At 37.6% G+C, this 15,797-nt stretch overlaps 1 protein-coding gene across 2 annotated transcripts in view; it reads right to left on the minus strand.

Moving 5' to 3' along the window:
• The window catches only part of Ddx56 (putative ATP-dependent RNA helicase DDX56), a 234,228-nt gene that overhangs the window by 63,769 nt on the left and 154,662 nt on the right, over window positions 1-15,797 (minus strand). For both annotated transcript variants that reach the window (XM_067147356.2, XM_067147357.2), the window contains exons 7-8: window positions 7,903-8,044; window positions 7,726-7,826 (exon numbers count right to left, since the gene is read on the minus strand). In XM_067147356.2, coding sequence (XP_067003457.2) covers window positions 7,726-7,826; window positions 7,903-8,044 — 243 coding nt within the window. The remainder of the gene's footprint in view (window positions 1-7,725; window positions 7,827-7,902; window positions 8,045-15,797) is intronic.

The following is a 15,797-nucleotide window of genomic DNA, read 5'->3' on the forward strand; positions in this document are numbered from 1 at the left end:
TTGATAACCAGTGAATTTATGCGTTTGTATTTAAAGGTGAGAGAGCACCTGTTCCATCGCTTTTTCCGTGAACCACGAATACAACAAAAACAAGGAAGACGCCATACACTAAAAAATTGCCGGATTACCACGATAAACCTACAATATCGGAATATGCAGAAATAACCTCCTATGAAGTACGTGAAGAAATCGTGAATACACCCGAAGAAGTGAATGTTTACATTTGTGACTCCCAATTTCAAAGACATCAGCAATCAAAAAATACTACAAGTAATTTGTTTTTTGAGCAAACAATGCGTAATCGTGATGCGATATTGCTTTATACAGGGTTTGTAGACGTCCAACATTGTAAGCTGGTGTTTGCTGTTCTGGGGGAAAACAGATACAATTTACAGATATTCCCTCTTGAACCCAGACTTTGTTTCTTCTTCACAGTTATGAAGCTAAAGACCAACAAATCTGACAAGGAACCAGGCCTTAACTTCGGAATCCATAAAACTATTGTTGGGAGAATATTTAATGATAGGATTAATTTCATGTACTGCCAATTTAAAGAGTTGCTTTTAGACAGAAATACCTCTTGACTAGACTTATAACTGGTGCAACTGAGATTATACATAGCAAAACTTGTTCCAAGGCCACACATTCCACTTTCATAAGGCTAACTGTCCTCAACCGTTTAGTAGAGGGATGCTGAAAAGTTTATACATTTTGGCTGCATGTTTCTGAACACTGAATAATACCAGTCTTGGGGAAGTGCTCTAATGCGTAGCTTACAGCAGCAATATGCTTACAACATGCCTTGAGGCCTGCTCCAGCAAAACGTTCACATTCCCCTCCTATAATGTCAACAGGTAATCCTAAAATAAGCTTCACATTATAGGTCTTATGTTTTGTGTACTCGGATTTCACAGCACTGCATTTTAGAGTTTCACCCGATTGAAATTAACCTGTTATAAACAAAACACTTTTCACTGAAAAGTCTGTATCTAGCATAACACAATGATTTGTAGTTGGAAACAGGTGCTCCATCTATTTCCGATTTTCTAAATACGAAGTAATCCATCAGATGCAAATTTGTTGTAGTGATCTTCACCTTATGGCTGATGGTCAAATATTCAAAGGAACTGGCACTGGGAAACTCAAGAATATTCACATGCCTGTGGTGGTAGACAAAGGCTGTATGTGCAGTTTCATGTAAGCCATCAACCTAAAAAGAATACATGAATCGAAGTCTATAAGCAAGGGGAGCACGTGCGTGTTTAAATATATATATTTATCAATGTACAATACTCAAGTAATTGTAATCTTCAGGAAAAGGCATGCTGAATCCTATTCATTATTTGGATAATAAAGCATGTTATAATTTTCTAATTACCGCTGTACTAATTCTTCCTTCCTCCCGCTAGTTTTAGCGTTTCTGGTCCGTAGCTCATTTTGCAGCTGTTTAAGGCTTAAACGCTGAAAATCGTCTGTAATATTCTAGGAGATATACCTATACAATTAATTAATATAGTCTTGGAGTAAAATGAGAGAAGATACAATCGGCTTTAGCTCAGAAAAATCGGTCACATTCTATACATTACTCGCAGGTGACTGGGAGAAACATAAGACGATCGCCTTGCGCTTACCCAGTAGTACACGAGCGCTATCTGGCGCGAACTTTCTCTGCCTACATCCCTATTGTATTAACTGGCGATTGTTCTTGTCATGCTTGTCTTAAAGAGTAAAACCGCTTAGTTATCAGTCCACATTAACAAGGAAAATTGTGAAGATGATTATAAGAAATGAGAAAATCATAAAAGGAATGATTGCTTGAAGAATAAGACAAGAGGGAGTCATGCCCTAATATTATAGAGTCTGAAGAAAACTAAATGTGAGGCCTATCATATTGAAAGCTCATAAAACTGATCAACAATAACATTGCATTGACCATTGTTATGTGCGTTGTCTCTTCTGCTGCCACTCATCTCTGATAGATGGGATTACTGCTGCATCCCGAGTGAAACAGCATGTCTGAATAATATTGGTGGAAATTAGCTGGGGAGTTATATAACTTTGCACATGCTCATATGATTGTCCCATCAACGACTGGTACTACACCTAGTGTCCAGGTGCTTGGTTATGTTTACTAATCTAGTGTTAAACTGTCAGTAAAATCTCGTAAGATGTAATAGGTTCTACTTTCATATCTTCTGGAGTGCCATGATCTTATATAAGCAGTATGTCCAGTTGAAACTTTCTACTCTATTTGGAATTACTCTATTGGACGATGTTACTTTATTGGAACTACTCAATTTGATCTACACGAGGTAAAAGAGAAAGTTTTTGGTAAGTACGAGGATCACACTGAGGGGAGATCCTACAGACTATTCAGTTTTCAGATCTGTGAGAAAGGGAAACCAATATTTCTACTATTCCTAGAGATTCAAAAAGGCTTATGACAGCTTTATTGCAAGATGCTGTATGGAAAAACCAGTAGTTGTGTGCAAGTGGGTTGCAGGCTGCCCACAAGGTTTGAAACAAACAGAAGGGTACAGCAAGGCAAAGCTTTGTTACCCCTCCTATTTATCAGTATGATGGATGCCATAATTAATCCAGTAAAAAGAAAGGAGCTTACAAACTTTTGTCTTTGCAGGGGATGAGGTGATCTGGGGTGAAACAAAAATAATGTTGAAAGGCTGCAGAGATGGAATGGAGAGTTTGAGAAACATAATTTATCAGCAAGGCTAAGATATTGGTGATGAAGATACAAAGGAGATATGACAAACCACAAATCATACCAAATGACATCAAACTGGACAGTGTTCCAAAGTTGAAATACTTGGGTGGCATAGTATCAAAAGACAACCTTGCAAAATATGAGGGAGAAAAGAGAATTAGCAAGGTAACGTAATTTTACCACCAAGTAAGACAACTGTTGTGGAATAAACAAGTACTGCTGAAAGCTAAGATGGCATTGTATAAATCCTATAATACTCCCACACTCATATACAGCTTGGAAACTACCACAATAACAAGGCAAGACAACTCAAAACTTCAAGCTGTGGAAATTTTCCTACGCAAACCACGATCCAGAAGACTGAGAAGGACAAAAATATCTGAACGGGAGCCTCTCTACTATAAAAGATCCAGAAGGCAAGACTGAAGTGGCTTGGTCATGTAAAACGCAGCAGGCCAGCAGGACTGCAAGAGGCGAATATGAAAAAGAAGCAAAGGGAAAAAGACCAGAGAGCAGACCCAAAGAAAAATTGACTGATTTACTAAATAAAAAATAAATAAAATTATGTCAAGGAAAGAGGTCAAGATTAGGAGAAGGTTATGAGAAGAGTGGTTCATGGACAAAGATGGAGGGGGCTCATATACCACACTTGGGTGACTGGAGTTGGTCGATGACGATGATAATGACTACAAGATAACACTGACATATTATATAATGATGAAAAGCCAGGACAACTATCCCCTCAGTGTGATCCTCGTACTTACCAAAAACTTTCTCTTTTACCTCGTGTAGATCAAATTGAGTAGTTCCAATAAAGTAACATCGTCCAATAGAGTAATTCCAAATAGAGTAGAAATGTACAGACTTATGAAGATGGAAATGGATTTCTCAAGTGTGAATCCTGAAGACATCATGGAGAGTTACACCCATTTGTACTGCTTCAGAGGATATGAATAGTGTCCTCATCCTACGCTGAGAGCGAGAGAACACAGCAAAGAATAACTGAAATTATTTATACTTTCCTTTCTCTGTAAAGCAGAATTTGTCAGAATCTTGAGTTCTTCATGAAGAGAATAGAAGTAGATAGACTTTGTTAGTGAAACAAAATGTGTTCAAAAGTAAAATAGTGATCATCCTCACAATCATAGGTAGACAGGGAATTCATTTTGTAAATTTAAATTCCAAATATTTGAGAGTAAGTTTCGATGACCATCATCTATCTATCTATCTACCTACCTACCTATCCATCCTGAGTGTGACTGGTCTTCATTTACAGACTGATCTAACTCTCGCTACAGTTTCTTTATTTACAAACAGGTTGAACTATTTTATACACCTAAATAAGTATGCTGAAAAATACAGTATCTCTCTCTTGGGTGAGCCATGATAAGTTTTAGGGATGGGAGGTAAATATCGTAACATGATGATGTATTCTGTTTAATCACAGTAAGCAGTTCCAGAAATATCATGTTCCCTAATACAAAAGTAACTGTCTCAGTGAAACCAAGGGAAGGTAGGGAGTTTCAGACTGATTAATGAATATTAGGTTCCATAAGGAAGCATAGTGCTCATTTAAGCGTGCACTCCTGCGTAGGCATAAGGGATAATTTGGTAACAGCTTAGATGCAGTACTGACATTCCTACTCTGTTACTTGTTAGCTGGTTACAGATATTCTTTAGTTATTTGAAGAGCTTTGTATTAGGTTTACTGGTGATAATACGTACAGTAGCACGGTTCCTAAAAATAGTTCTGTGGTCTTTCCACATTATATTTTGTGTTTCACGTTGTGTTGTATACAATGAATAAAAGACAGAAAACAAGTTCTCTATTGTCTTTTTCACGGTTGCAGACCATATAACAACACTTGTCTGACAAGATTTATGAGGACAAGAACTCTGTTACATGAACCGGTTATTAATTTGAAGAAACGTGTAGAAAGAACGCACCCAACAACAACAACTGAATCCCGGGTTCGATTCCCGTCCGGGTCGAGGATTTTAATCGGGTCTGATTAATTCTTCTGGTTACTGGGACTGGCTATTTGTGTTTATCCCAACACTTCCCACTTCATATTCAGACAACACACTACACTACCAACCACCACGGAAACACACATTAGTGATTGCATCCCTCCACAGGGTTGGTGTCAGGAAGGGCATTAGCTGTAAAACAGAGCCTACTCCACATGTGCAACACAGTTTGCACCTGCAACCCCACAGGTATGGGAAAAAGCAGTAGAAAAATAATATTAATCATAATTGAAGATACTTTAGTATAATCTCAAGGTTCTACTAGTGCATCTATTTCTGAATGTGTTCATGGTATCAAATATCAGGTCCTGAAAAGCCATTGCAGGTGCCATCTTATGTAACAATCTCTTCCAAATCTTTGTCCATGACTGCAACCTGTGGGGCAGTGAAGCAATAGCTGCTATAATATTTTTTACCAGTACAATAGAAAATGAATGACATACAAAAGAAGAACCTGGGCAAGCCATCACAGATTTTGAGCCTTTTTTCTACGGTGGAAGATGAAGTTTTTGTAGCCTTTTATACTGGATTTACTGAGCAAGTTGGTTACACTGTTTGGGTCAAATAGATGTTAGCTTGCATTCGGGTTATGGTGGGTTCGAACCCTACTGTCGGCAGCCCTGAAGATGGGTTTCCGTGGTTTCCCATTTTCACACAGCCTGTTCCTCAATTAAGGCAATGGTCACTTCTTTTCTAGTCCTGTCCTATTCCACTGTCGCCATAAGATCAGTCTACGTCAGTGTGATGTGAAAAATGAACAGCAAGAAAAGTGCATTGGATTAAACCCTGCTGATGTTCTGTCCGATAGGAGGAATATTTTCTTGTCTCTCATTCCGGCAGCAAATTAAGAATGTGTGAGACACTCGTTCGTCAATGTATTTTAAAATCTTGGGTTCCAGTGTCTGTTCTACAGATCCTTGGATATCAAGGAATGCAGAGAGCAACCTAGCTGTCACTGCACATTTATAAATGAAGATTTCGAAGTGTTAGTTTTGGGAAAGTAAACGAGTCTTTATAAACTTTAATTTTTAATAGTTACGAATGTGACTGACGAGCTGTGAGGGACAGCAGTATTGAAGAAAATGAGATGGAGATAGAGCACAACTATGTATGTACTTAGTAAGGTGAGGCGGGGGGCTGCAAGAAGCACCAGATATAGCAACTGTTCCTCCCGAAAGCTGACCTGCAACTTGTATTATGTTACTTTTATATCCTAATACTACAGTGTAATGGATACAGAGGAACATGATAATGGAAAGTAACCATTTATCCCATCCCTAATAAGTTTACTTTTATGAATTCATTGTTGTTTACAGTTCCTTAAAGAATATGCCAAGTAGTTTTGCAAACTTAAACTATAAACTATACAATGGTGTTAGTTTTCATGGCCAGTGTCAACTGACAAGTGATGGTTGTTTCCTCAGATATTATGCTTGATTAACATTGTATGCTGACATTTCAACTCCAGTGCAGTAGCTCTTGTCAAGTTGAAATGATACGATTAGGGTAGGTGTCTGTACCTTTATAGTAATAAGAACGCTGGTATCGAACTGTTTCTCTCTCAGATTCATGTTAATAAGACTTAGATTATATGACTCGAATGGGGTCATTCTTCTGCAGTCTTGTGACAAGTAACAATCACCTAACTATAGACCTCCTTCTTTCTTGTTAGAAGTTGTCAGGCTTACCAATAGCGACAAGCATGATATTGGCAGGTAGGAGCCAGAATCATGATATCTTCAAATTTCATTTCATCACTGAGGAAAGAGAGAATATGTGCTGAGCCACTAAACATTTTTCTTGTTAGACAAGACAACAATGACAGGTCTAAATTCATTGTTTGTACAGAATTCTGTATGTTACGAGCACTGTACCAAGAGCGCCCCAACCTTTCAGCATTAACAAAAAGAAAGTGGGGATTATTTGCATATATACGGTATTTACTAACTTAATGTTACAACTTCCACAATTCAGAGCATCTTTATGCTTTTCTGTTCCCAAAGGTTTACCTACCATTCCCGACATTATGGGTTGTTTGGAATATAATGAACAAATGGCAACAAATTCATTTACACCCTGACAGAGAACACGAAACTCCTTCAGCACTGAATCATTTACTGAACACTTTTGATTTTTAGAAAATTTCAAACTGTATAAACTATTCTAATAACATTCAACACCATTCAGTTGTACCATATGCCTTACAGACACTGCAAACTGCTGCAAACCAAGCAGAAGTTACATGCTGTGGAACTGACATTGACGTGTATCCAGAAAGCACATTGCACATGTGCAAGCATTAGACCAAAGAGATTACAATCAGAAAGCAAATTGAAATAAAACCATAGATACTACTTGCATATATTTGTAAAAAAGACAAGTTAAATCATACAATGTTACTGTTCACATAGAAACATAGTAATAATGAACAACAAAAATCTGAGGATTTCTGGGGACAAGTGATTAAATCCAGAGACATTTCAGGGACCAATTTCCCCGAAGACAAAGAGTGAAATTAGGGGACTGTCTCTGGGAAACAAGGACGTCTGGTAACTTGAGCATACTTACAATGCCAGCATGGTCAAATTTCCCAGAATAAGACCCGTAACTCATCAGCTTAAACAGTACTTCATCTTAGTTTTGCTCTACATATGTTAAAGTGCACTTGGAATTTTAATGTTTGAACCCATATCTTTTTCCTGTTGCATCTTCTACCCATGTAAGCAGGTGATAGTGTTATTCATAAAGTGTATTCCTATTCCCCTTTCCTGGCTCCCTATCTTTGGTATTTTGCATTAGTTCACTTGTTTCATCATGTTCCTTATTGACACACAGTATGACTGATTAACTCTGATTAATCCTATTCCAGTTCCCACATGGTATTTCCCACAGTCATCTAATATTCTTCATCTCAATTGTAATTCTACAGAACCTTGAAAAGTGTTTAAAATAATTTCAAAAGGTTTTCTTACTTGAATAAAGAACCATCATCTGAATACCCTTGTTTCAGATGATTCTCGACTTGTTCCATCAGAGGCCGTTCACGTACACTAACAAATGATAATGCAGTACCCTGTAAGCAAGAAAAAGTTCAATGAGGAAGATAAAAACGCGTAACAAGGACAAATAATATATTTTTGAATATTCACCTGATTGTTTCCTCGAGCTGTGCGTCCAGCCCTATGGACATATGAGTGAACATCCAGAGGAAAATCAAAGTTGATAACATTTGATACAAACTGGAAATCAATTCCTCTAGACACTCCAGATTCTTTGTCTTTTTTCCTTTTGCTGAAATAAAATTGGAAAAGAAATTTAAAACAAAAAGCTTCAGATAACTCATGAAAGTGAACACATTATAACAACAGGGCATAAATTTTCACCTCTTAGAGGATGGGGAAATCTAATATTTTTATGAGTTGTGCGTATTACATATGTCAATGAGTATGTGTTTTTCCTTGCCATCATATTCCCGTCCTATTGCTTGTTTTATACACACTCTGACCTGTCATATATTTTCCTACCTTCCTGTCTTTCCACTGTGTATGTTTAAACTTCCACTGGTAATGCCCACTTTCATTTACCTCTAAATTCTTAGACCAGTAAATGATTTTAGGGTAGATTAATTTACAGCTCCATCGACCACTCACCGCTCGATACCGTGGTTCAAATACCGGTCACTCCATGTGAGATCTGTGCTGGACAAAGCGGAGGCGGGACAGGTTTTTCTCCACGTACTCCGGTTTTCCCTGTCATCTTTCATTCCAGCAACACTCTCCATTCTCATTTCATAGCATCTATCAGTCATTCAACAATCACTTTGGGAGTGGCGGACCCCATTGTACTAATAGCCTATATATGATTCATTCATTACATCCCCGACCCGGTCCATGACTGGAAAACAGGTTGCAGGTTTTCATTTTGATAATTTACAGCTCAAAGGTGGACAGAAAAACAAGCGGTATTCAAATCTGACATTTCCAGTTTCTCCCATCAGTTAACATAATTTCCTTCAAGGCTGAATATCAAAACAACATGCAACTATTGAAAATCATAGTCCATTTCATAACTGTCTGGTAGAGGAACTCCGTCTATGCACAGATTTCAATCTCAAACTGTGTTTTCAAAAGTCTTTTGCTGTTTACATCTCAGGATGTCTTTCTTGTTACACTGCATGCATAATGGAATTTGTAGGATGGTAAATTGATTAGAGATTTCATTGCTTGAAGATTTTATGAGGAATAATTATGTACGTGTTTGGAGTAAGTTTATGGACAGTGAAAATGGCAATGTGTGCGAGGCGATAGAAATGACTGAAACATGTGTTTAATGTAATGTCTAACGCTGAAAGCAGTGTAGTAGTGTGGAATAATATTGATGTGCGATGTGAGATTCGTGTATGTTTTAAGAATAGGGATGTGGTGAATGTGAAATTTGTGTGTTCTGAATGAAACTTTGTACAAGTCAAGTCAGGTGAGGAAGTGCAAAAGAACTTGGTGATTGGTTTAGTGAAGTAGAACTTCAAAACGTCTGCTGATAGGAGAATTAAGCAAAAGGGGAGATAACCAGGGGATAATTTTGAAGTAGGAGAAGAAGTGTTACTGAAGGTTTCACACATTTCTTCTGCAGACAATGAAAAAATTCACAAATTCTTTAAGCTGTATCAGGGGCTTTATAGCATTAGTAGGAAAGTAGGCAAATGTGCTTATCACTGCTGAACAGTGAAGGTGAATATAATATTCACAATCTCAAGAAATATGTAAGGTGAGATATTCAAGGTTAAGGTGATATATCTACATACGGTAAAACTTGCTCAAAGCAGACTCTAACGGGACCAAACAAAATTCTGAATTAGACAAGTTTCCGTATTACACAAAACTTTTATTTTTTGCCTTAAAACAGTAATCTTGCATACTGTTTAGAGCTTAACTGTATTTGATTACACAAGATGCTCATCTATCCAGATTGACGTATGTAGTATTGTAGTACACTGATTTGTTCATTATTATTATTATTATTATTATTATTATTATTATTATTGCTGCACTTTATTATTATTATTATTATTATTATTATTATTATTATTATTATTATTATTATTATTATTATTATTATTATTTACATTTTATAGCCTTCATTGGACCACTCTAGCCAACTTAATACAAAGAATTTTTCAGTTTCCTGTGTGCCCAGTACTTCTTCATTCTCTCTGATCTTATCCTTCTTTCTTCAATGGAAATCACCCTTCCTATTGTCTGTTTGTTGATTCTGATTTGCAATCTGGTTTGCTTGTCTGAGAGTTTCTTGATTTTGTCGGTTATGTTTCTTAGGTCTTCCACTGTAATTTATTATTACATACAGAATTATGCACACTATATCATTTTGGCACAATCACAACACTATATTACACTATTTCAGAACACAGGATATATGCTCCCTAAACTTATTTCCATCATAAAACTCTATACAGTACTTCAGAATACTAAGCTTTCTTCCACAGATCAAACAAAAAACTTGTTTCCTCTTCTTTCTAATCGTGTCTTTATGAATGCAGTCCTGAGCTGAGTACATTAATTCAAGAAGAGTGGAAGAGTTAGATGTGATAGTGTAATGGCAAATTGCTTTATGCCCCAAAAGCACTGCAGGCCTGTTCGTATCTTGTTCGCCTCTTTCTTCTTCTGTCTCCTCCTCTTTCTCGGCCTTTCTCACTGCTAGAAGAGCTGTAGCCGATTCGAAAATATGGTGTGTCATAAGTAGTTCAGTACTTCAAATTAAGTTCTCTGCCTCGCATAGAACGTTTCTTGCTTGACACAAATTGGGCATTGCCTAAGCATTTTCAAGAGCACTTCAGTCATTCCACCATCTGGTTTATTACACTTCTCCAAACATGTGAGTCAGTTTGTCCAAACAATGACACTGATCATACTAGCACCAGAAATGTGTTTTTTTTTTTTTTTTGCTAGTGGCTTTACGTCGCACCGACACAGATAGGTCTTATGGCGACGTTGGGACAAGGAAGGGCTAGGAGTGAGAAGGAAGCAGCCGTGGCCTTAATTAAGGTACAGCCCCAGCATTTGCCTGGTGTGAAAATGGGAAACCACGGAAAACCATCTTCAGGGCTGCCGACAGTGGGGTTCGAACCAACTATCTCCCGAATACTGGATACTGGCCGCACTTAGGCGACTGCAGCTATCGAGCTCGGTACCAGAAATGTACAAATATAGTATATAGGACTACATCATTTCATAATATATTCCACATTGTACAAATATATTTTAAAGAATTCTTTCATTTTTAGTTTTCGCAGTGAGGAGATTCCGTATTATACAAAAGTAAGAACATTATAACACCATAAGCTTCACCAGGATCAAAAGGGAATTCTGTAGTGGACAAGTTTTCGCTTCATTCAAGTTCTGCTTTGAGAACGTTTTACTGTATATATATACTAGCTGACCTGACAAACGTCATTCTGTCAAAAATAAATGACAATAGAACGAACTTAAATTCAGTCTGTACTGCACGCAAAAATCAGAATAATACAAATGACGAATCATCAACATCAAATGAGTTAATTTTCTACTGCTACTAAAAGTTAGTAACAAACTACTGGAAAAACGTGTTTTCATTACCTACAATATTAATATCTTGATTGTGAATAAGGAAATGCTCTAATACGTCACGGCATATCACTACCCAGAAATAACTCTGATTGACTGTAACGTAGATGGGAACTGTTCAGCAGGTCTTCAAATACCTCACAGAGCCATAATTATCCCCCGTTGCAAATCAAGTAATTTGATAAGTTAATGGTGTGAAGATAATGTGGCAAAACTTACTCCTCTTTCTTCGTAGGAAATAACTATCATAGAAAACACTGATTCCAATCAACACTATGAAGATGTTTTTCATTGTACAGCTTTAAGGTACACGATATTTTTTGTTTGATTATTGGCACGTAAACAAAGTTGATGGTTTTCCAACACGGGAACAGGCAACATACAATTGGCCATGCGAGAAATGTAGGTTTTCAAGATTAATGCCGCAAACACTCAATGGCTGCCCTTGGGATTTATTTATGGTCATAGCAAAAGCGAGCCGCACTGGAAACTGCAGTCATTTAAATTCAAATGGTATGTCAGTCGGAATCATAGGGATGCGTGGTATCAAAACGTCTTCTCCTTTATTCTTCCCCATTAGAATGGTTGCTTCGATCACGTTGTTCAGTAATGTTTTCACCGCTAGCCGTGTGCCATTACAAAGACACGGTTGGTTGATATTTCGCAACATTATGACCACTGATCCGACATTTAATTGAAGAATGTGAGGTGGTAATCCTGGCAAATCCAGAGAGTTCAAAAATTCGGGTGGATAGTTGACAACATCATCTTGGTTAGTAGCGGAATCAACTGATCTGTATGTCTTCAATTCACCGGCAATTTCATTTTGAATTTTGAAATTTAATTCATTTACATCCATGTTTTTGGCAGTCAATATAGCTCGTTCCCTCAACCAAATTTGATCTGTGTAATTCTGAGCAATGTTTGGGAACACCTCTTGAATGAGTTCGTTTTGGATTCAGTAAACCGACAAAAATTGTCAGGAAAAGTAATGCAGCCAGTCAGAACGTCTGAAGGGAATTTGCCATTACCAATGCCAATGAAAAAATAAATTGAAATGGTGTATGGCTTTTAGTGCCAAGAGTGTCCGAGGACATGTTCGGCTCGCCAGGTGCAGGTCTTTAGATTTGACGCCCGTAAGCGACCTGCGCGCCGTGATGAGGATGAAATGATGATGAAGACGACACATATACCCAGCCCCCGTGCCAGCGAAATTAACCAATGATGGTTAAAATTCCCGACCCTGCCAGGAATCAAACCCGGGACCCCTGTGACCAAAGGCCAGCACGCTAACCACTTAGCCATGGAGCTGGACACCAGTGTCAATTAGTTGTTTTGAAAATATCTCTCCAGATGGATCATTTTGCAACTCGACATGCATATTCTGGCTTAAATTTAGTATCTTGACATGTTTCTACAAAACTGATGACTTTAAACATGCATTAAGTTCATCAGCTGGCGTTGACCGTGGAATCACTGGCAATTTTTGACGAAAACCTCCTGCTAACAAAATCATCGCTCCACCAAATCGGTTTTGATTGTTCTGCAGATCTTGCACGGTTCGGTCTAATGCCTCCAAAGACTTTTTATGTGCCATGGTGCATTCATCCCATACTATCAATTTACATTGTTGCAAAACCTTTGCCATTGCAGAGTTCTTCGATATGTTGCAGGTCGGAGTTTCATTGCTTTGCATATTCAACAGAAATTTTAGCGCTGAATGGGCTGTTTGACCGCACTCCAACAATGTAGCTGCAATGCCTGATGAAGCAAGTGCAAGTGCAATTTTATTGTGTGAGCGAATTGTTGCTAAAATCAATGAAATTAAGAAAGTTTTTCCTGTACCCCCGGGAGTGTCCAAGAAGTAAATCCTTCCAGTTCCACCATTTACAACTTTCATTAGAGTATCAATTACATACTTTTATTGTTGGTTCAACAGCGGAAGATTTATTCGAACTGATTCTCTTAAAGCACCGAGATCGTACAGCTTTTCGCGTTGCAACTCTTGATTAAAAGCATTGTGCATCGGGCGATTGGGCGCGGCCATGCCTAATTGAGATAATACTTTGTTTGACATCATCAAGCACATGTTCTTAATTGACATCAACGCCTCATTGTACATTTCTTCACTGATTTGTAAATTTGTGCAGTCTGATTAGACTGAAAATTGGCTTGGCTTGCAGCATTTCAAGTTCTTCGACCGAAGTTGCTCCGCCCGCGTCTTATAGGCGGCATGAGTCTTGAAATGAGTATACTGTATATGGAAGCACACACAAAATAAAAAATCACCCAAAGAAATCGATGAACTTGTATGTTGAGAAGCGAAGATTTAAAAACAATCAAGGTAGACAAAGGTCTCTAACTACGACTCTGCGTGCGACTGTCTGGAGAGCGTACGCGCGAAACCAAAACCCAAGGAGACATTCTTCCTGTCACAAACTGAGAACTAAGCAAGATAAGAACTTGGGGGTTTGTTTTAAAAATAACTTCCATATCTGAAGACCATTTGTCTTGCTTTGCCCCCCCCCCCCCCCCCATGAAAATTCAATAGCAAAGAAGTTGGCCAGCGACAGACTTTTTCGTGTCTGCACATAAAAATCTCTGAACACGACTGAAAGGAAACACAAATAGTGCATGTTCTTATCAATTAAATTTAAAAGCAAACTTATCTACGTCGAGCTGAAATGTTCCTTTACCAGCAGTGAAAAAATTACAAATAAAGTGAATATAAAATAGGAGTTATGACATGATAAGTTCTATGCAATGAAGATTTTGCATTTGAGGTAACATTCCATTATATTAACATTTTCACACTCAATTATTTTGTAAACTTTTTTTCTGTTAACGGCATCAAATGCGGCTTGAAATTTTGTACATAATCTGATATTCACCCATTTTAATCGATAACATTGAGATTTACGGACATTTGACAAATGCGCTGGATTAGAGGAGGACAGCGCTAAGCGCAAACGTGGGAGAAGGAAAGAGAGACGAACAGTTTGAATGGAAAAAGAAAAATGGGGCTTTTACGGTTTTTCCTGGCATTTTTTCCAATTTTTCCCTTCGTAAAACCTTACTCGGACTTCAACGAATATTTGAAAAAAAGAATTAGCTGAATTGGTCCAGCCAATCCCGAGTTTTGCGCTTAGCAACACATTTAGCGATTCATTTTTATTTATATAGATTATAATGTGAGAAACCTTTAGGGGTTCATTACTAGGTCTAAGCCTGTATTCTGACTAAACTGTGATTTGCTTAGATGTAATTAGATGTAATTAAGAAATTAATCTTCACAAATCAAGGGGAGGAATCGGAACGGTACAGAAACCGAACCCCAAGTGAAAAATTAGCATTTATAATGACCATAAGATCTGTTCAAACATAACCGGTACTTATTGGGGCATGTGTTTGATAATATTTATGAGTTAGGCACCAATTGTATTATATATAAGAGTTATTTTCATTAATTTTAGGGTCTATGTTATATTCTTTCATGTAAATTTAAATGTTACGTTAGTACGACTTGTGCAATATGGTTAAGATCAGCATAAACATCTTTGTCTGTTGAGAATATATATATATATATATATATATTCTTGAAATCCCAGCATGTAATTATGTTCAAGGTTGCTTTGGGACTGTAATTATAAATTATAGAGGGAATATAATTATAATCAATGTATTGTGGACAGTTAGTGCTATTCATTTGCTTCCAATTTTATATCAACCAATAGGAAGTAAGAACTTTCCTTAATTATTCGTTTTATGTATCATAGAATAGATGATGCATGATAGACAATCAACATAGAGCTAGTATCACAGTGACTTTTGGAAAGGCCAAGTGGCATGGACCTGTGTGATATATATGTATACATATTGAAAACTCAGTATGTAAAGATGGTTACAAGGTTAATCAACTTGTTAGATGCTTGGAGCCTTGTAAACACTGACATGCTGTTCCCCGATGCTGTGACATAGTCATTTTTTGTTCATGGCGGTTGACCTCTAGAGATCTTTTGCCACTACTTGCACCATATGATATGAACCTGCATGTAATTGGAATTGCGGAAGTGCAGAGTGTTGAATGTGAGGAAAGAAATGTTAAGGACGATACAAACACTCAGTCACCAGGCCAGGGATATTAAGCATTTACTATTAAAAACCCCTGACTCAGCGGGAATTGAACCCGGGGCCGCCGGGTGACAGGTGGACACGTTGCCCCCTACATTGCAGGGCTGGACTTCCGTTGGTCATACTTTATATTTATTCTCATGTTGTACTTACGTGATATTTTTATAGTCATGGACACTATATGTTGTTTAGAAAAGTTCATATCATGATGTAATTATTGAACCTAGTTTGCATTTAGAGGTTAAAGTGAAGACCACTGCAAATGTAATGTAAACCTATCAACATGAGTGTCACTA

The sequence above is a fragment of the Anabrus simplex genome, chromosome 5, assembly GCF_040414725.1.
Source record: "Anabrus simplex isolate iqAnaSimp1 chromosome 5, ASM4041472v1, whole genome shotgun sequence".
Lineage (NCBI taxonomy): Eukaryota > Metazoa > Arthropoda > Insecta > Orthoptera > Tettigoniidae > Anabrus > Anabrus simplex.